The sequence below is a fragment of the Martes martes genome, assembly GCF_963455335.1.
Source record: "Martes martes genome assembly, chromosome: 13".
Taxonomy (NCBI): Eukaryota; Metazoa; Chordata; class Mammalia; order Carnivora; family Mustelidae; genus Martes; species Martes martes.
Window position 1 is genome coordinate 65,085,614 of NC_137901.1, and position 23,042 is coordinate 65,108,655.

The window sequence follows — 23,042 nt, forward strand, 5'->3', positions numbered from 1 at the left end:
ACTGAGCCACCCAGGCACCCTCTTTCAGCTATATTTTGTAGTTTTCAGTGTACAAGCCTTGTCCTCCCCTTGGTTAAATTTATTTCTAAGTACTTAATTCTTTTTTTTAAGTACTTTATTCTTTTTGATGCTACTGTAAGTGGAAGTATTATTTTAACTTCATTTTCAGAGTTTTCATTACTAGTATATAAAAATGCAAGTAATGGGGCACTTGGGTGGCTCAACTGCTTAAGTGTTGATTTTAGCTCAGGTCACGACCTCAGGGTTGTGAGATCAAGTCTGTACTGGACCCAGTGCAGGACATAGAGCCTGCTTAGGATTCTCGCTCACTCTCTGCCCAAAACACTCTCTCTTTAAAAAAAAGGAAGAAAGAAAGAAAGAAATGCAAGTGATTTTAGTATACTAACCTTGTACCCTGCAAATTAGCTTAAGTTTATTAGCTCTAACAGTTTGTATGTTAATTCTTTAAGGTTTTTTAGATATAAATCATGTCATCTGCAAACAGAAATAATTTTACTTATTCCTTTTCAATAACTTGTTTCTTTCTCCTGCCCAAATGCTCTAGCTAGAACTTCCAGGAAAATACTGAATAGAAGTGGTTGAGGGTGGACATCCTTTCTTGTTCCTAATCTTGAGGGAAAGCTTCCAAAATCTTTCACCATTAAGTATGCTCTTAACTACAGGTTTTTCACAGATGCCCTTCAAGAGACTAACAAGGTTCACTTCTATTCGTAATTTGTTCATTGGGTTTTTTTTTTCTTATCATACATGGGTTTTTAATTTTTGTCAAATATTCTTTCTGTGCCCATTGATAAGATTATCTTTTTTTTCTCCCCTTATTCTATTGAGATATATATTATACTGATTAATTATCATATACTGAACTAACCTTGTATTTCTGGGATAAATCCTACTTGGTCATGGTGTATGATCCTTTTTATCTGTTCCTGGATTGTTTACCAGTATTTCGCTGAGAATTTTTGCATAAGGAATTTTTTTTTTTTAAGATTTATTTATTTATTTATTTGACAGACAGAGATTACAAGTAGGCAGAGAGAGAGGAGGAAGCAGGCTCCCCGCTGAGCAGAGAGCCCAATGCGGGGCTCAATTCCAGGACCCTGGGATCATGACCTGAGCCGAAGGCAGAGGCTTTAACCCACTGAGCCACCCAGGCGCCCCTTGCATAAGGAACATTGACTCATAGTTGTTTTTTTTTTTTTTAAGATTTTATTTATTTATTTGACAGAGAGAGATCACAAGTAGGCAGAGAGGCAGGCAGAAAGAGGAGGAAGCAGGCTCCATGCTGAGCAGAGAGCACGATGCGGGGCTCGATCCCAGGACCCTGAGACCATGACCTGAGCCGAAAGCAGAGGCTTTAACCCACTGAGCCACCCAGGCGCCCCTTGACTCATAGTTTTCTTATGACATTTTTTTCTGGCTTGGTTTTCAGGGTAACACAGGGAAACACAGGGAAAATGAACTACACATGCAAAGACCCAAAATGAGTCTTTGGGTCTCACAAGATGAGTCTCACAAAATAAGTCAGGAAGTATTCTCTCTATTTTTGGAAGAGTCTGAGAAAGGCTGGCGTTAGTTCTTCTAAACATTTGGTAGAAATCACCAATGAAGCCATCTGGTCGTGGGCTTTTCTTTGTTGGAAGTGTTTTGCTTATTAAGTCAATATCTTCCGTTGAACAGATCTATTCAGATTTTCTTTTTTCTTGAGTCTTTTTTTTTTTTTAAGATTTTATTTATTTATTTGGCGGGGGGAGCAGAGGGAGAAGGAGAAGGACAAACAGACTATGCAATGGGCATGGAGCCTGACACAGGACTTGATCCCAGGACCCTGAGATCATGACCTGAATTGAAACTAAGAATCAGACACCCAACCGACTGAGCCACCCAGGAGGTCCCCTTCTTTGATAGTGCGTTTCTAAGAATTTGTCCTTTTATACCTAGGTCATCCAATGTGTCAGTGTACAGCTGATCATAGTATTTCCTTTTAAGTATTCCTATTATTATTATTATTATTATTTTCTAAGTAAATAAGTATTCCTTATTTCTTGAGGTCACTAGGAATGTCCCTTCTTTTGTAGTCTGCTCTTTTTTTTCCTTTGTCTATCTAGCTAAGGGTTTGTCAACTTGTTGATCTTTTCAAAGAACCAGCTTTTGGTTTCATTAATCTCTTCTACTGTTTTTCCTGCTCTAATTTTTATTTCTTTCCTTCTGACTACTTTGGTTTAGTTTACTCTTCTTTTTCTACTTTCTTAAAGTGAAAGGTAGGGTTACTGATTTGAGATTTTCCTTTTGAAGATATGTGTTTATGGCTATAAACTGCTCTCAATGCCTCCTATAAGTTTGAATAGGCTGTGTTTCACTTTCATTCTCTTTCTTTTCTAATTTCCCTTGTGATTTATCCTTTGGCCCTCTGGTTTTTTTACTTTAAATGTTTAATTTCCACTTAGTTGTGAATTTTCCTTCTGTTACACATTTCTAATTTCATTCCCTTGTGGTCAGAAAAGATACTCAATATAATTTCAATCTTTGTTCAAATTTAAGACATTTTATGATCCAATATATACCCTATCCTGTAATGTTCTATGTGCACCTGAGAGGAATCTTTGATACTGCTGTAGTTGGGTAGGTCCAGTTATACATATATGTGTTTTGTGTGTGTGTGTGTATATACACACAAGCGCACACACACACACAGACACGTATACACATATATATACATTTATATATATATATACACACACACACATACATATATATACACATAGAGTGTCTAGTATCAAGTTCAAGTCTTTATATGTCCTTGATGATTTTCTATCTACTTATATCCCAATCATGTACTTTTTTTTTGCTAAGTCATTTATCGCAATAAAACTTACATAAAATATATATAAAATTTATCATTTTAACCATTAACAAAAATATTAAAGTAAAATAAACATTTTTACTCTGAGTCCAGATGAGACCTCAGCGAAGGCAGTTAACAGGACTTAAGTAAGAAAGTGTTACAGAATAGCTGAGTAAAAGTACTGGAAAGATTAGCTACTCTGGAAAGGTAAAAACTGATGCCATCCAAGTGGCCCTCAGCCAAATTTGGGACAGACTTTGTGCTGAACGTGTTCTTAAAATTCAGCACAGGATCCCCCATCTTAATGTGAGATATGTAGCGAGCTATGACACTCTAGCATCTGGTGCGGCCACTGCTCATGTGGGACAAAGAAACCATATGATTGATTACCTGATAACCTTCTGTCTTCTTCTGACACCACTTCAGCAAGGCATTCCTCTTTGAACCTCCATATTCTCTCGCCAATGCTGACAGAGGGTCTTTCCTTTCTTCCCTAAGTGAAAATAAGGAACCCAAAGTTAAAACATTTTTTATTTGAGCTCGATTATAAACCAGAAATCCCACAAAAAAGAGAACAATGTCAGTGTGCATTTTTGAGCAGTATAACCGCATACACTAAGACATCTAATGGCAAGATGCATCTTTTCACTCATTTGATTTTACTTACAATTTTTACAGGACCCTCACTGACCCACCACTGTCAGGGGTTTCTGCTGTCTGAAGGGAGGAACTCGATTATCCACAAGGAAACTGGCAAAGATTCAGTACAGTGTGCATTCACAATTAATGGAATGCACTCCAGAATGCTCAGAAGGGGGCATAATAACTTGATGCTGGCAGCATCTGAAAGCTGCCACAGCCGCCTTTCACCTAATATCTTACCTTCCATAATCTTTATGCTTTATTTTATTTTATTCATTTTTGTTTCCTACCTTTTATGTCCTCAATCGTTTCCTCTTTTTTAAAAACAAATCCTTCTTGTAAATACAAAGGATTATAACGCATGGTTCCTGCCTTCAAGGTGCTTATAACTGGGGGAAGCAGATAAGACAACAGATGGCGACAAACATCCATAAAACATCTCAAATGTATTTACTGCTATATTATACACTCTTTCTTGACTATAGGTAATTAGAATTTTATCTTGCATAGAAAAATGGGATTTTTCCATAAATTCACTCACTCGTTCAAAACCTCCTTACCCACCACTTCGCCAGTCAGTGTGCAAGTGCTGGGCAATAAGTAGTGAACAACACAGGCTCCCTGCCCCCTCGAGGAACTTCAGGGCTTACTATAAGACACAGATAGACCACAGAAGTTCAAAGAAAGAAAGGAAGAAAGGAAGAAAGAAAAAAAGAGAGAAGGAAAGAAAGAAAACCCAACAATGGCTGTAACTCATTTCTTAAAAATACACGTAGGGTACTTTTGGGTACTGCCAATTTCCTTGAAGGCAGAACAAATATCCTGTTCCAGTTAAGACAATGAATCAAAAAAGATGTTTGGATCACGCAAGGGAGGCATACAACCCTGGATATCTGGACCAAATCCTTCCTTTTAGTACCTACTTCAGGACTACCTAGAGTACGAGTACTTCTAAAATAACCTGCTCCTTCACAAGTGGCATACCCTTGAAAGCCTGGTCGAATTTTTACTGATTACTTTATAAAGAAAGCAGAGATTCTACCCCACACTCCATAAACTTAGTCCAATAAGTGTCCTAAAGGTTATGTTACAAGCAGCTCAGTATTCTTCAACACACTGATTCTGTCTGTATTCACCCTTCAAAATAAGTTAGGAAATAAAAGAGTACACATTTAGAACTGAAGCTTTTTACAATTGAGAGGTGCACTGAACCCGCACCAGTTTGATTTATCTTAGAACCAGAAGTAAAATACAAAAATTTTCAACAAGCAGTTAAAACTGCTACCTTGAAGAAATATACTTTTATGCTTGTGTGCCAGCCCACCAGACTCCTGCTTTGGTTTAAAAAGTTCAAAGAAGTGTGTTAAAATACCACCAAACACAGGAAAAGAGAACGAAGATAAAAGTTATGTGAATGAACACAAAAAAGCAAGCTAAAAAAATAAATAAATCAACCTCCATCATGCTCAAAATAAAACTACTATAATCACTGTGAAAAGTTTATTCTGGCTCACACCAGGTCTGTTTGTTTATAGAAACAGCTTAAAAAGCATCAAAGAAGAGTAATTCTATGGACTACAATGGGAAGCTGCAAAAAAAGATCCTCCCAGAGCTGGAGGATCATCTCTCATAACTTCTTCATTGTAAGATGAAGACAATTTCCAGAAGATGACTTGTTGAAAAACACAGCTTCTGAGTAGGGAAGCCAGAAGAGTGGGTGCCCTTCCCACAGGCACACCGCAGGTGGCCTACTACCCAGGATGGAGACAAGCATGGACAGTGCTCTCCCTGCATCAGCCTGGCCAGAGCAAGAGCTACCCTAATCACTGGCTCCCTACTTGCTCTGATGGTGCACTGTTTATAGGACCACTATTCTAAGAGGCTGGGTCCCTAGTGGCAGGGCTTTAAACACAAGTACATAATTTGAGTTTGAGAGGCCAACTATTCCATTTTATCCTCATACCTGTAAGTCAATATAAATCTAAAGTTTTTTTAAAAAAGATTTTATTTATTTATTTGACAGACAGACACAGCAAGAGAGGGAACACAAGCAGGGGGAGTGGGAGAGGGAGAAGCGGCTTCCAGCCTAGCAGGAAGCCTGATGCAGGGCTCAATCCCAGGACCCTGGGATCAGGACCTGAGCCAAAGACAGACGCTTTACAACTGAGCTACCCCAGTGCCCCATAAATCTAAAGTTCTGAAATCCACTCCCATCTCTCCTTCAATTCTCAATACACCTCAAAACAATAGTTTTCCTCATCCCTATAAACAATGTTTGCTTCATTTCTGACATTTGTTTTTTTCCCCTCTAAGTGATAACTATTTCTTAGTCCCAAATGGCTTCTGATATAAGAGAAAAATGAATAAAATATACTATTCCATTTTCAGGTATTGCTTATCAGTGATCAATGTAGCATCATGTCCTTAGTTTCCTCTAAAAATAATTAGAGTCCCCTTTGGTAACTCTCCTTTTTTCATTCCTTTTCTAGAAATCTGTTGTCAGAATCAACCATCTTTCCCTTTGAAAAGCCTCCAGAGTCTAAACCTTCCTTCACCGTTTCCACTGCTATCATCCTGATCCAGGCGTGGAAGAAACATCATAATGTTATTTTAGTTGTGTTCCCCGACTTTTCTCCACAAGAGAAGAATCCTTGAATCACCTTCTCACATTGATTTACTTACCCCACTTTATAGCTACAACCATATCTCAGTGACTCAATTGGACTATAAAGAGGTTCCATGCCTAGCCATTCCCTACTGTCAATCTTTTCTTCCATGGCCCCTGGATGTAGTAGGTCCACACCTTCCTCTGGCCTTCTGTACCCATCCTCTGTGCCTGTGCAGTACCACCTCCCACAGCTCCCCCAGTCTTCAGTTACTCACCCTTCTGTACGCTGACTCACATCACTGACCTTGCCAACAATGCCAGGCTGCCCTCCCCACCCAGACACCAGTCCTCTCGGAAGCCTTCCCTAACCCTCTACCCAAGCCCAGTATTCTGATTCCACAATGCTTTATTTAGGGGAAAGGAACCATCTCTTTTATGTTGCCTTGCTTTTTATCATACCATCCTACCCAACTCTGGACATAGAAGAGAGAAAACATTTAATGAGACACAAAGGAAAAAAAAAATCAGTGCTTGACTGCATTATTTCACAACCTGATCATCAATCTCCAAAGGCCAGGAAAGTTATGCACGAAATGCATCAGGATTAACTGTTCTCTACCTTATCCGACTTCGAGTAGTGGGGGTGACGGATGCCGTGGGAGAGGAGGACAGAGAAAGCTGTGGAGACGTGGTTCCCATAGCCATAAGAGAGGCCGGTGACGCTCCCTCAGGTGCAGAGATATCTCGTTTCATCTCTTCACTACTTCGTCGAGACACTGATTGTGAGAAACAGTCATTATGCATTTTACATAAATGCAGAAAAAGATTTACTTTTATAAAACACTTTTAAATTGAGGGACTCCTGGGTGGCTCAGTCAGTTAAGCTGCTGCCTTCAGCTCCAGTCATGATCTCAGGGTCCTGGGATCAAGTCCCTCATCGGGCTCCTTGCTTGGCAGGAAGCCTGCTTCTCTCTCCACCTCTGCCTGCTTGTGCACGCTCTTTCCCTCTCTCTCTCTCTCTCTCTCTCACACACACATACAAATAAATAAATAAAATCTTAAAAAAAAATACTTTTAAATTGAGATTGTTTCTTCAGCAGGTTCAAAAAAGAGCAGAAATGACGATATAGGAGGGAAAAAATAACATTTTATCACACTGGTAACTTGAATGGATTTACTTCTTTCACTAAGAAAACGGTAAAAAAGGTACAGCAGTTGAGATATACACTGAACTCCACACTCCCTGAAGTGAGGAGTGTGTCTTATCCATCCCCATTAACACTCACAGAACCTACCTAGCCTACAGTGAACATTCCAGAAATGTTCACTTAATCACAAATACAGTGAAAACCAAAGGCTAATTAAAGCCATACTTGGCAGCTATTCACTCTCAACTAAAATAAACAAAACCCTTCTAAACTTAGTCAAGATACCATTAAAAGGAATGAAAGGAAAGATACTTCATTACAGGGCCACACTTAATTCTGGATCAGACCATGTTTCTAAAAACATGAACCAGTGAGACAAACCAAAAGGTGTCAACTACTGAGAAACAAGGGCAATAAGGAAAGTTCTATTTTAAAAGGCTAGCATACCCTGTCAGAACTACAGAAAGTTCTGAGAACTGGTAAGTAGAAATAGCCCATGCTTCAGCCTTTGGTAACAGAGCCACAACAAAAGCCACTTTCTAGCAAGGAGGTGCTGACTAGGCACAGGTGCTCGTGGCCCTGGGCTGAATGCAGGAAGAAGGGAAATAAGAGCAAAGTTCCTGACCTCAGATACATGCTCTCTCACATCAGAAGATGCTGGATGTGCAGGCGCCCTGAGCTGGCTGCAATCAGTGCTGTACATCAGTAATGTTTCCCCAATGACTGAAATGGCCCCCTTTTTGTTCTTGGTGATTTTAGGATAGCCAAAGCAGAACCTAACTCTGTATTAGTAAAGTGATGTCTGTAAAGATCCAGAGAAAAGAGATGCTTTCTCCTATTACATGATCTTATTAGAATGATGTATTTGTACATATTTCTGACATAATCTTATAATTATTCTTGTTTTTTCTTTCAGTGTCAGATCTTCGCATGCCTTAAATCAGCAGTTTAAGTGGTGTGCTAGAAAACTGGCTGAGAACACCTTTCATCATTTTATATAAACTAGAGGAAAGTGAGAAAGAATAGGAAGGACTCTGTGAGAAGAACAGGCTTTGGAACCTGGGCTTTAGGATGGTAATTTCGGCTGGACTTCCACTAATAAAAAGACCAGGCTATGACATCTGAAAACTGTACTAACTTAAATCACTGTACAAGTGGAAGGGTAACTGTAAGGCAGAGTTATAGAAATTTCTCCTTTCCTGGTCCAATTTCTAGTTGAGTTTAAAAGGGTAAATAAGGGCCACAAAAGGAAAATAATGGGAGCAATTAATAAACTGGAGTTACCCCTAGGAGCCAAGGGGGGCCTGTCAAAGTCATCATTATAGGATGGCTTTATCAGACTGGAAAAATCTGGTTTCCGGAGAATTTTTGGTATGCTCTGAATTAACAGTTGCAACATACCTTGGGAAGGATATCCTAATCTTTCACAACTATACTAACTTTGTATCAAGCTATAATTTTGGCACAGTATCTAACCCATTCTAGGCCCTTCATAAATACCTGTTAAATAAATGGAATGATCTAGTTTTCAGGGTTGTTTTGTTTTATTTTAGAGATTGTTATTTATTTAGTTATTTGACAGAGAGGGAGAGAGAGCAAACACAAGCGGGAGAGCTGCAGAGGAGAAGGAGAACCAGGCTCCCCACCGAGCAGGGAGCCCAACATAGGGATCAATCCCAGGACCCAGGGATCCTGACCCTAGCCAAAGGCAGATGCTTAACCGACTGAGCCACCCAGGTGCCCCTCTTTTATTTTAAAATCACAGCCATGAAATATGATTTCTATAGAATCTAGAAGATACAACAGGGGAAATTCAGAGTGAAAATAATCAACTCAAGGGACACCCTTGGCTCAGTCGGTTAAGAATCCGACTCTTGATTTCAGCTCAGGTCGTGATCTCAGGGTTGTGAGATCAAGCCCCATGCCAGGCTCCCAGCTCAGTGGGTAGTCTGCTTGAGTTTCTCTCTCTCTCTGCCCCCTTCCACTCCCTGCTCATGCATTCTCTCTCTAAAATAAAAATAAATCTTTAAAAAAAAAGAATCAATTCAAGAGCTAAAGAGGCAAGAAAAGTTAAGTAAGTCTAAAGAGAAAGCATTTGGTACCATTACTAAAACTTCTGGAAGAGTCTTTCTAAAGGAAATTCCAGATAAAAAGTAATCACCTGAGATGGTCTTGGCACTTTCCATGGCAGGTACTCTCGGCAGAGAAGCGGGTCGGCTGGTTGAAGATGTTCTTAATAGATGCTCTGCACAAAATAGGAAGGGTCAAAATAAAGACATCAGACACTGAACTTTGAAGTTACAAAGGTAGCAGGAAGGTGATCTCTCCTCCTCTCCCCACCACCCCCAGGCTCATCTTTCCTTCTTAATATAGGGTACTCTAACAATCCCCCATGGAGCCCATGTCTACAGAAGAGTCTCTGTAGACAAGGACTGTGGGAAAACATTTCATTCGATGTTTGATTTCTAGGGATGATTTCTGACACAGATGAATGCTTCTAAATCACTGATTGCTAAACCAAAATTCAAAGATCTTCTATGTCAGTCTGTAAGTACAAGCTAAATCAAAGTCTTGCCCGTATGTTTCTACCAAGAGCAGGGAAGCCATACATATACACAACCAGAGACAAAGAAGATTGGACAATCACAATAAGAATGACAAAGTATTATCAAACCACAGAGTGAGAAGACATTCACTTTGATTTAAGGCAGCAGGGAGGTCTTCAACAATATAATGACGTTAAGCTGGGCTTTACTAACAGAAAAGAGAAGTGGGAACAATATTTTGGCCAAAAACAATGAGAACAAAAGTGTAAGGACATTCGAGTTACAAAACAATAAAATCCCAGTGTGGCCTCAACACAGGGCATACCAAAATCAGAGAGGGCAGCAGGAAAAGGGGCTCTGAAGGGACGAGGCTGACCAAGAGCCTTCATTACCTTATAAGTGGACTTCAGTCTGAGAGCAATAAGGAAGCACCAGACATTTCTGAGAATTTGGGAAGGAAGAAGACAGGTACTGCCTCTACTGCCCAGTTTGCAGCCACAGCCCTGTTTCACCCCTCTCTTGCTCTCTAGACTCCAGTTTCTCAAACTGGAGCTTCCCAAACATTGGCACAAGCTGCTCCCCCGCCTCCTGTTCTGTTCCTCCATCCCCACTATAGCCTGGCTACCTTCACCATCGTTCTGGTCTAGCTTCAACATCACTTCCTTAGGATCTGCCCCCCCGGAATGGCAGCCCCAAACAGACCAGCACACACTTCATGCCTCAGGCTACAAGCCTGACAAGGCTGTCATCAGGCCAGGACAAGCACCAGGACGGACAGACTAGATGTGCTCTGCCCAGTTGCCACACGCGAAAGATGTGTGATTAGCATAAGGGAAAACACTACCTCTTAAACTTACTGAAGACTATTAGTCTCACTATCCAAGAATGTCCCCACGGTGAACATATTTTAACAGATCGTTCACCACTTTAAAAAAATAGTTCCTCTCAGAATATCATCATGTCAAAAATAATGGCATATGACATCTTTCAAGTATAACATACCTGCTATTTCAAAATCTATTTTCTAAGTGTATGAGGAACATTTTTATTTGGTTACCAAATGTAACTAATTACATACAACTTTGGGAAGGATGAACTTACTTTCTTAATGAAGACAGGACTTATACAGCCTAGAGTCACTACATCTTTCCAAACCTGAACAAGTATCACCTCTGTGCAAAGAGTCCACAAGCAAGCATCAATCAGAATTCTGAACCCTATCAGTGGTTGGCATTCATCCTCACAGGAAAAGCAAATTATGCACAGTCTGACAGACAAAACAAAGTTAGCAGAACATGGAAATAGTAGGAAAAAGAAATCAACATTTTAAATTTAATCAAAATTTCCATTTTACAATTATGAAACCAGTCATTTCCCCAAAATCTTAATCTCCCAAAGAACACAGCAAATGAAGAAAGTGAAAATAAAGCTTGTAACAGACAAATGAATCCAAACAAGAAGCATGTCACCTAAGGCAATAAGCCCGTGTCATTCCCTAGAGGGAAAGTGTTTCTAAATTGTACACTATAAGCACACGACCGAAACAAAGCTCATGAAATTTACTGCTGATTCCTCTGCTCAACCCTGGTTAAATCTTTCCTTACTGCATGTCTAAGGATCTGTCTCCATTCGGCAGGTACTTCCCTACCACAGACCAACACCTACTTTTTTTGAAAATGCACAAAATTGTACTGAAGGCCTCAACAGGGTTATTCTTTTCAAAATTATTTGTGGTCATCTTCATCGGGCACAACACAGTCTGCTGCCATTCCATGAAGTGCTCTCATTGTGGGACTCAAACTCGCTCAGAGGCACTTGTCCCAGGGCGAGCACATGTCCATTTACTACTGCCGTCAGCCACTGGATTCCGTCTGCATGTCAAACTGTCAGTTTATCGCTCTTCAGCAAATAAGACTGGTGTATTCTAGTCAAATGTGGTAAGCAGGAGAGATTCTATTTTATAGTAATAGAGTCTATTCTACTGCCATATGGAGCTTTTCTTGTCTTTAATACATTCATTAAACAAAAAAACATTTGGGTGTCCACTACTCACTAGGCACTGGGCTTGGTGAGAAGGTCAAAGAAAGGAAGAAAGGAGGCAAGAAACTTACCCTTACAGAACTCAGAATCTAGAGCAGAAGCCAGATACTTAAAAAAAAAAAAAAAAAAAATCATTACAAGTGAAGGATGCTAGGAAAGAACAAGTACACGGGGCTCTGGGAACACAATAGGGGATGTGACCTGCTCTTGAGGGGAGGTCCGGAAAAGCCACCTCAGGAAATGACATCTCAGTTCAGATGAGAAGGGTAATTAATAGCTTTTACACAGGCAAAGGAGAGGCTGGAGGGGAGAATGTTCCCAGCTGAGGGCTCAGCACAAACCAGAGCAACTCCAGGGCAGCAATGTTCAGAGGACGGGGGCAAAGAGGAACAGATGAGGCGGCCGAGGCAGGCTGGAAGGGCCAGAACAGGCAAGAGAAAGCGTGCTGGTAATGCAGGCCAAATTAAGGAGTTTGGACTGTACTCTATTGGCAACAGGGAGCCAATGAAGGCACTTAACCAACTGAGCCACCCAGGTATCCCAGGATGTGGTGAGCATTTTATTTTATTTATTTTTTTTAAAAGATTTTATTTATTTATTTGACAGACAGATCACAAGTAGGCAGAGAGGCAGGCAGAGAGAGAAGGGAGGAAGCAGGCTCCCTGCTGAGCAGAGAGCCCGATGCGGGGCTCGATCCCTGGAAGCCGGGATCATGACCTGAGCCAAAGGCAGCGGCTTTAACCCACTGAGCCACCCAGGTGCCCCGTGGTGAGCATTTTAAAATGACAGTGGAAGAGAGCCAGTAGACAGGGTAAAGCTGAATATCTGGGAGAAGTGGATCATAGCCTGAGGCTAACAGCATCTGTGACAGCCCAAGGGGACGAGATCCAGGGCTCAGGGGAAGGGATAAACCTACACAGAGATGTTCTGTTCATGTCCAACAGACAGGCAATAATAACAGGAGCATAGTACGCCTGCTACTTAATGCTCTCTTATTTTAGGAATCACAGAAATAAACAGGTACAGGCAGTGATCCCTTTATTGTTTCCCAAAACAAATTTTCAGGCAAAATAGTGGGTTTTAAAATAGGAGCCTAAATGGCCAACTTCTGTTCAGAGAGTAGTTCCAAATGGACTGATGCTCCTGCCAAAAAGGAGTATAAAATCTGAAAAGAATATGAAATTCAACCACTTAAGGGGGCATTGAAGAAAATCCAAAAGCAGGCAGAAAATGAAAGGAGTAAACACGTGGAAGAATGAAAGAGCATAGGGGTGAGCTTCCCAGTTTATGGCTCCAGGCATGAGTGCAGGCCCCAGGTGAGGCCATACAGGACAGCTGGTAGACAGCTTTGCTGCCTTGAAGAAGGATAAGATAGATGTCAGGACGACCAAAGCTGCTGAAAAGGGAGGGAGTAGGGGAAATACCAGAAAGAATCACAAATTCTGTATACATACTCTGCCCAAATCTCTCAATGACCCCTGAAAACCGCAAGCACTGAGATTCCAAGGAGTTGAATTAAGGACAAAATAACTGAACAGGTATTTCAACTGAAGGAAAAGAAGTTAGATGGAGTTTGAAATGAGCCAAGGTACTATTTGCTATCAAAAACCAATTTTCTGCAGAGGAACAAAACGGAAAGCAATCTCTACAATGTGTGATTGATGACAGCCAGAATATAATTCAAAATTACTAGACATACAAAGAGAGAGAAAAAAGTGACCCATACTCAAAAGAAATGGAAACCTACCCAAAACCTACCCAAAGATAACCCATGTTAGAATTAGCAAAAAAGAGTTTAAAGCAGCTACTACAGATATGCTCGACATTATAAAATATATATATACATGTTCTCAATATATACATGTTCTCAACAGATGAACAAATGAGAAATCTGAGCTGAAAGAGTCACAAGAATGTGAGACTGGCGCTCCCTAAGACGCAATATGCAAAGGCAGCCAAAAGCTGTATTTGGAGCAGACATTGAGAAAACTCCCAAACACCAGCCCCCCTCTAAATATAAGGATCACCAGAGCAGTTGGAAGCCTGCTGTGCACTAAGGACACCACAGCAATTTAAAACCCAAAGCCAGCCCAGCTCCTGAACAGATCAACTCAAATCAACTCAAAGAGGTGCCTGTGTCAAGGCATAAAACCAATCTACTGCCCTATATAAGATGTCCAGATTTCAACAAAGAAGTCTAAAATATATTAAAAAAAAAAAACACAAGAAAAAAAAACAGTATATCCAGTTTACTATGTCAAGGCACAAAGTAATCAATAAAACCGACACAGATGTGGCAGAGATGTTGGAACTATCTGATAGGGCACTTAAAATACTATGATGAGTATGTTAGAGCCTCTGATGGAAATAGACAAACAGAAGATCAGCTAAGCTTTCCTTCTTTCCTTTGATTTTTGCTTATGGTTTCCATCTCTCTGCTAAAATCAGATAAATAAAACTGTGAGAACCATATCTCTGGTTCTCAACTGAAGGCAAGTTACCAACATGGCATTGTCTTGAGGCACTTTTCACTGCCACACCTGGCGCAGTGGGGTGCTTACCACCTAGTGGGTAGAGGCCGGGGAGGCTGCTAAGCACCCTACAATGCACAGAACAGAATGAATTACTAGATACAAAATTTTTAAGAAAATCAATCAGAAGTTGGGGGGGTGGAGGGATGAAATACAGACTGGACAAAATTAATCTAACTGTATTACAAAAGCATGGCATAACTATACTGAGAGAGTGGTGAAAAGGGGGCTGACCTAAGTAGAAAAACGGTGTTTTGACTGGATACTCTCAGGCTAAACACAAAATGAACTGTATGCACTGTACTCCACAGATCTGCTTTTCACAGGGGTATGGTGCAGCAACCGTGAAACTACTGGACATGCACAGGAAGGTTCAATAAATAAGTATATTATGGACAATGACGTCCAGGTTTCTGCTGTTGGGAGACTGGAGGAGTCTGGATCACCTTCCGGTGCCCAACAGTAAGAAAGTGCTTTTGGGGGGGGTGGTGCATTAAAAGAGCAAGGATCCAATGTGAAAGAGCTCCGAACGGTTCCCAAGTTGGAATAATTTGAGAAACAACAACAAAAAATAGTAACAGTAAGAGATTACAACACAAAGAATAAAATAAATACCCATGAATCTATACTAATACAAATATATGTTAAAAATAAAACAGTAAGTATAATGATTTGAGTAATTCCCGCAGGCAAAATACCCAAACGGATGCTAAAATCAGTGATAGAAAGTTTAAACAGGAATAGGGTATTTATTAATTACTAGCAGACAACCATCCTAACCAAGTGATCATAGCCAACATGGCTAGTAATAATATGTATGGCCCTCACATGCCCCTGATAGGATACCTGAGAAGGGCCCTCACCCCTGTCAGAGCTGCTTTGCTGACAGTGCACAACCTCAACCCAATCAGGAGTAAATACCACACAAATCCATACTGAGAGATACTTTTAAAAAGTAACTGGCCAGTATTCTTCAAAGGTGTCAAGGTCACAAAGACAGAGAAAGACTGATGAACTGGTGGAGGCTTCAGGAGATAAGACAACTAAACACAAAGTCGGGCCTGGGATTTGATCCTGGAATTAAAAAGGACAGCAGTAGAAAAACTGGTGAAATCCAAACATCTGTAGTTTAGGTAACAGTATGTTAGCAATATTGATTTCTTATTTTTGATAACTGCCCTGTTGCTATGCAGGATGTTCATTGTAAGGGAAGCTGAGGAAAAGTGTGAGAGAGAGCTCTAATATTTTTGCAACTCTTCTATAAGGTTTACCTCAAGAGTTTAAAGACAGACAGGGCACCTTAAATAAATATTGCAATGCATGCTCAAATGTACCAACAACAACTTACCTTGAGAAGCATTTAAAAAACAAGATGGACTGAAGGGATAGAGGGGTGGATAAACATGAAAACATGAACACAGCAAAGTACTTAAGAATCTATATAATGCGGGGCGCCTGGGTGGCTCAGTGGATTAAAGCCTCTGCCTTCGGCTCAGGTCATGATCCCAGGGTCCTGGGATCGAGCCCCGCATCGGGCTCTCGGCTGAGCGGGGAGCCTGCTTCCTCCTCTCTCTCTCTGCCTGCCTCTCTGCCTGCTTGTGATCTGTCTGTCAAATAAATAAATAAAATCTTAAAAAAAAAAAAGAATCTAGATAATGCAATGTAGATATCCACTATACAAATTCTTCCAATTTTTCTCCATGTTCGAAATTTTCTATAATAATATGTTGGGGGAAAAAAGGAGCCTAGATACTCTGGTTCATCAAGACAAATACCAAGATTCACAGGGAAAAGAAGGAAAGGGTTGAGGGAGGGGAGAGGTTAGAAGTGAGCAGACAGATATTCACCAGACTATAATTACAAGAGGGGAGGATTTCTAGCTGAATTTTTCCTAGGAATTTCCCCACTAGGGTGGGATCTAGGGCTGAGCCAGAATCTGGCTTAGATCTACCCTCTGGAGAATGAAAATTGCTCTGAAACTTTTTAAAGAGAAAGCTCTTTTTGAGGGTGCCTAGGTGGCTCAGTTGGTTAAGCATGTGCCTTTGGCTCAGGTCATGATCTCAGGGTCCAGGGATTGAGTCCCACATTGGGCTCCCTGCTTAGTGGAAAGCCTGCTTCTCCTTCTGCCTTCCCTGGTTCCCGTTTGTGTGCGTTCTCTTTCTCATTCTCTATCTCAAGTAAATATATACATATATATATATTTTTTTTTTTTTTAAACTTTCATTTTTTTAAAAGAAAGCTCTTTTTCTGGGACGCCTGGGTGGCTCAGTTGGTTAAGCGGCTGCCTTCGGCTCAGGTCATGATCCCAGCGTCCTGGGATCGAGTCCCACATCGGGCTCCTTGCTCCGCAGGGAGCCTGCTTCTCCCTCTGCCACTCTCTCTGCCTGTGTTCACTCTCTCTCTCTGGCAAATAAATAAATAAAATCTTTAAAAAAAAAAAAAAAAAGAAAGCTCTTTTTCTTTTATTTAACTTAAGACCATAACTTTCAACACAGATCTGGCTTTCTAGTAAAACCTCCTTTATATCACATTTATTATATGTACCCTTACCATAAATCAATGTCTTCAAAATACTGCATTTTTAAAACTTTTTATATCTCTAGCCTCAAGTAATGCAATTTAGACAGATGATAAGAGTCTTTCCTTCTTTCTTTCTTTTTAAGATTTTATTTATTTGAGGGGCACCTAGATGGCTCAGTTGTTCGGTGTCTGCCTTCGGCTCGGGTCATGATCCCAGGGTCCCAGGATCGAGCCCCACATGAGGCTCCCTGCTCGGCGGGAAGCCTGCTTCTCCCTCTGCCTGCGTCTTCCCCTGCTGTGTTTCCTCCCTCGCTGTGTCTCTCTCTGTCAAATAAATAAATAAAATCTTAAAAAAAAAAAAAAGACTTTATTTATTTGAGAGAGAAAGAAAATGAGTGGGGGGAGGGAGAGGGAGAAGGAGCCGCAGACTCCCCACTGACCAGGGAGCCTGATGTGGGGCTCGATTCCAGGATCATGACCAAAGCTAAGGCAGATGCTTAACCGAATGAGCCACCCAGGCACCCCAAGAGTATGAATTTCTTTACAGAACATAAATCCACTTGGATTAATGAACTTTCTCAGATACCAAATGTCTAAGCCATGACACAGAGAAGGCACTTACAAATCACCCTGACATGGGGCAAAAACCCAGGCTCCCCAGCCATCTGCAACATCCAGCCGAGGTCTTTGCTTAATACTCCGGACCTTAAAACATCACACTGTGTAAGTAGGGTCAGTAAGGACCTTTTCAGCCACCTGTATCCATGTACCTAGTTAGCAGATCTATCTTTTCCTGCTTATTAGGCCATAAATGCTAATTCATATTCTATCTACAAAGAGTCACTGAGGTGGCACAATCATGACCCTAAGCCAATTAATACCAACAAAAGAGCATCTGATTAGTCCATTTATAGTAAGATTTCTCTGCTCTGAAATATTTTCCCACAACTGACATATAAGCATGATGCTAAAATAGAACAAAAACCCCTATGCCTATTATAATATACTTAATCGGAAAAAACACCAAATCTTCTAATTTAAGTGTAGAACAAGAGGCAGCACCTTTGAAAGTTTAAGTAATGAAGCCACTGAAACTTTCAAAATGAAAATTATAGACTATTCTTTGATTACTTATGACAATAAAGGAAACAATCAAGGAAGAAAAGCAATTTGAGGGGCGCCTGGGTGGTTCAGTGGATTAAGCCTCTGCCTTCAGTTCAGGTCATGATCTCAGGGTCCTGGGATCGAGCCCCACATCAGGCTCTCTGCTCAGCGGGGAGCCTACTTCCCCCTCTCACTCTGCCTGCCTGTCTACTTGAGATCTCTCTCTCTCTCTGTTAAAGAAATAAAATCTTAAAAAAAAAAAAAAGAAAGAAAGAAAGAAAGAAAAAGAAAACCATTTCAAGAGAGCCTGGAAATCCTACTCTCTTATCACAGTTTAGATAACTGGGACCTGGGGACTCTGTTTTCTCTGCGTCTGAAGATGACCTCAAGGCTCTCCAGATGGGATCACTCCCACAGGGCTGTTACAGGCCCAGTGTTATACATATTCTCAAAGGCTGTAGCATCCAGGTCCTGGTTCCAACTGTACTTGGCACTGACTACAGATCAAAAGGCTGACTTCATTGACAGAACGGAGGCAGATGCAACAGGCAGCTGAGTGGGAGTGCTCCTGAACCCTTGGCTTCCATCTTTGCCCTTGGTGCCTGTAGCTTTAAGATGCCCAAAACATAACATGTAGTGATGGTTTCTCACAACCACTTGTCAGCTGCTAAGCAAAATCCTGCAGACACTGGCAGCCTTGCAATGAAATAAAATCTTGTACTCAGACAATAGAAAGCCATCCTTCCCAGCCACTTGTGCTACGAGAAGTAGCATATGCTAACAGTAAGAAAATCTCATAGTGAGCATTTACTGTGGACTAAAATCTGTGCTAAGCCTGTTACATGCTTTAACTTGCACTTCATTCACTCATCTCACAATTTATCATCAAAAGCCCAGTAGGACAACAGGTGCTGAGATACCTCAGTGAATCAAACAGGCATTAAATCCCTGAATTCATGGACCTCACAGTCTAGGGAGGCAGACTATAAAAGCTATAGACAAGTAAACTATGCAGTGTGTCTGAAGGGTTAAGTCATCCAAGTTTTTTTAAAGGGGAGAAGAGTTTGGGAAAGGGGTGTGTGGAGGGGCATACGGTTTCTAATTTTACATATGGCACCCACTAGCTGAGGAGAGCCTAGAGCAAAGCCTTGAAGGAGGGCCCGAGGGAGCTGTGTGGGCATGCGGCAGCGCTCTCGGGCATAGGAAGCACCAGTGCCAGGCTCCCCAGCCGGGAGTGTGCCGGAGTGCCCAGGGAGTGACTAAAAGGGAAACATGGAAAAAATAAATAAATAAATAAAAGGGAAACATGGTAAGGCCAGAGAGGCAACCAAGGCCACGTTGGGAGGGCCTGGAGGCCACTGAGAGAACTCTAGCTTTTCTTCTGAGAGAAATGGGGAGTTGGGGGGAGGTTTTGAACAGAATGAAGTGTTCCAATTTATATTTTTCAGGAGTACACTGGCTGTAGGGTTAAGAATAGATTGTGAGGGTAGATTACGAATCTTTTGTCAGAACCCAGGTGAGAAATGATGGTGGCTTGACCAAGGCTAGGTGATGGTAGAGGGAAGAGCAATTCTCTGACTCTGGATGTAGAGCCAACAGAGAGTTTCCCAAAGGACAAAACAGTTCTCTAACTTTGGTGACAGATGGTAACTAGACTTTTTGTGGTGATCATTTTGCAACATGTAAAAAAACATGAAAGCCTGAAATTAATATGTTTTATGTCACTTATACTTCAATTAAAAAATTGATTTGACTGGGGCGCCTGGGTGGCTGAGTTGGTTAAGCATCAGACTCTTGATCTCAGCTCAAGTCCTGATCTCAGGGTCATGAGTTCAAGCCCACATGGAGACTACCTAAAAAAAAAAAATTTATTTCATCATGAAGAAAAAAAAACCAAAAACCTAACAGTCTACAGATATGGGGTATAAGATAAAGAAGGGAGTTAAGGATGATTCTAAGGTTTCTGGAGGATAAAACTGTCATTAACTGAAATGGAGAAGACAGATTACAGGTAGGATGAGTTTCAAAAATCTGGAAATCTTGTCCTGGACACACGCCATCTGAGACTGACATCCAAATGGAGCTATTGAGTAGGCAACTGGGTATATGAGTCTAGAGTCTAGAGGAGAGAAACAGGCTGGAGATACCAGTTTGACAAATAACAGTTAGAACTATGAGAAAGAATATAGCAGCAGGGTACAGACAGAGCAGGCAGGCCCAGGAACTGAGCTCGGAGGTACACCACCATTTACAGGTCAGGAAGGAGAATCAAGCACAGGAGATGGGAGGAGCAGCCAGGGAGGGAGAGAGAAGACACAAAAGTGTGGCATTATGGAAATAAAAATTAACATCCCAGAAGAGAGCTTGCTCAGTGGTACCCTACACATACATAATCCACGGATCCATCTGGGACTCAAGGGTGGGAACACAGTCAAAATGTAAAGAGAGACTTGACACCTTTCACTATTTTTTTCCTTTAACAGAAGGACCTTTTGAGGGGAGAAAATACCTCAAGTCATGACTTACGAATGTACCAGAGCCAAGAAGAAGGGGTAGAAGACAAGCCCTTCTTCAGGGAAGGAGGCAGCAGCACCATCTTGTGCTCCATTATCCCTAAGTGCAGGCATGAGCAGCTCCTCTGAATATGCAGTATACCCGCGACTGGTAGAGGAAGGGCCAGTCCCACCGCCAAACTGGACATCTCCTGCACAGGTGCTCCATGGGGCCCACAGAGCATATTCTGGGTTGTTTGAGGGACTAATTCTCACAAGTCTGCTTATTTTTTCACCCACACCTGTTGAAACCTTGTAGTCACACGCCTAAAGGCTAACTGCCACAACCGAGAGAATGCAGAGATGAACACTTGGAGGCGATCAGCCTACATCACCTGAGAGAAGCCTGGGGCTGGGCACTTCCGCACCTACCCCAAGTGAAGCCTGCACTTCACAGCACCATGCCCCAATGCTACAAACAATTTTCCAGTGCTCTGCAGTACCGTGCAGGAAGAGGCAGTATAGGGTCAGAGAAGGCGCTCTGACCTCGAAAGGCAGGAGACGTGGGTTCTGGTGCTGGCTCTACCATAAAAGTTGTGTAAGAACAGCCAAGCCCCTTATAAGTGCGCAAAAGAATGGACCTCATCTCAACCTCATGTTTCAGATTCTCAGTTTCCTTGTATGGACAATAATACCAAGCACAGAGGTTAAAAGAATGGACTTTGGTGTCAGGCTGCCCAGGCCTACTGTTCATTGTTAACCTGTGTTAAGTTATTTAACGTTCTGAAACCTCGTTTTTAGTATCTATAAAATGTGGGTAACAGCACCTACCCTATGAAAAACTTGAAAACAAAATGCCTAGTAATGGTGTGGACTCTCCATTGCCCATCATAATGCCTAGAGAGCAGTCTTCCAAGACATATTTATGTATAACGAATCCCCCTATCTGTAATGAAGACGTATTATTAGTAAGCTTGTACACCAGAGCAGCCGAAATAATGTCAAGAACAAAGAAAATGACAATTTAGTTAGCCAAAAAAGTCAGAAGAATCAAAGAATTGACAGCAGAAGTGAAATACTGTGCCATACGAGATATACCTTGAACAGGGATCTCCCCATAGTTTGGTCTCTTATCTGTCAGTGCCGTCAGGGGCTTGGATGTAGAGATTGGTCCACTTATGGAATGTCTCTGAAATCGTAACATAAACAGTGTCAAAGTTAGCATAAATCTAGAGCTGGGACTCACAAAGTCAACATTGCTGAGAGTAATATTTAGTTATAAATCTCCATCATTCTATCCATACTGTTATGGTGAGACTAAAACACACACATACACACTTAGAGGCATACAAAGTTATCAATATATTTTAAAAATTTATACAGAAATATCCCCTGTGCCCTTACTCAGTTTTCCCCAATGGTAACATTTATAGCATACTATCACAATCAGTATACTGACATTGTTTTGTTTAAAGAGAATTCTTAACAATTACACACCATCAGTGAAATACGGACTTGCACCTACTACAAGAGCCCCAGTACAACCTGGCATCTTAATTCAGCACCACCACAATGACTTTGCCTCTGGCTTTCTCATCTCCGGTTAGATACATGCATCTTTCTGCATGCAGCCACAAGTATCCGCCACAAATATTTCCTCTTACTTCCTCAGCGTTGTCTCCTGCCACCTCTATGTAATGCTCAAATGCCACCAAACTATTCATTTCCACATAGACCAGGGTGTTTGCCGTCACTGTCCTTTCTATCATGCTTATTTTCCCAGCTTTCCCCCCAGCCCTTTTTTATCCAGTGAACCTCTAACGACTCTTTTCATATTCTCAGCAGAAAAGTGTGCGAAGTTCAGCCTCTTCACATCCTTCCCAACATTTGAGATTGTCTTTTAGTTTTAGCCATCCTAAAAGGGTACATAGTGAGATCTTTCTGTAATTTAATTTTTACTTCTCCAGTGACTAATGATGTTGAACATCCTTTTATGTGTTTACTGGCCATTTGTCTATCTTCTCTAAGGAAGAGACTTTTAAAATCTTTTGTCCAGTATTTATTGGTTTGTCTTCAATCAAGATGAGGACGTCTTCTTGGAATACAAGTGTTTTGACAGATAAATGTATTGTGATTATATTCTCCTGAGTCTATAAATTATCTCTTATTTTCTTAATGTCTCTCAGAAGTTTCAAATTTTGAAGTCCAATTTATCAATTTTCTTTCACGGCTCCTTTTTATGTTCTAAATAAGAAATCTTGGCCTTCTCGAAGGTCAGGATGATTTTCTCTAATGTTTTCATCCAGAAGTTTTGTAGCTTTAGCTTTCACATGTAGGTCTACAATCAATTTTAATTTTTATAAATGCCATGAGAAACAGCTGTGGTTATCTTTTTTCCATATAGATTCCAGCTGTTCTGGAATCCTTTGTTGGAAAGGCTACCCCTCTCCCACTGAATTATGTTGGCACCTCTGCTGAAAATCAGCTGGCCTATTTCTGGATTATCTAATCTACTGATATAATGTCTACATTTAAACTATATCAGTAA

At 41.1% G+C, this 23,042-nt stretch overlaps 1 protein-coding gene across 1 annotated transcript in view; it reads right to left on the bottom strand.

The window, feature by feature from the left end:
- The window catches only part of SPECC1L (sperm antigen with calponin homology and coiled-coil domains 1 like), a 133,712-nt gene that overhangs the window by 31,176 nt on the left and 79,494 nt on the right, over nucleotides 1-23,042 (bottom strand). The window contains exons 11-14 of the mRNA XM_080821906.1: nucleotides 21,593-21,683; nucleotides 9,423-9,506; nucleotides 6,733-6,889; nucleotides 3,254-3,356 (exon numbers count right to left, since the gene is read on the bottom strand). Of these exons, the coding sequence (XP_080678032.1) occupies nucleotides 3,254-3,356; nucleotides 6,733-6,889; nucleotides 9,423-9,506; nucleotides 21,593-21,683 (435 nt within the window). The remainder of the gene's footprint in view (nucleotides 1-3,253; nucleotides 3,357-6,732; nucleotides 6,890-9,422; nucleotides 9,507-21,592; nucleotides 21,684-23,042) is intronic.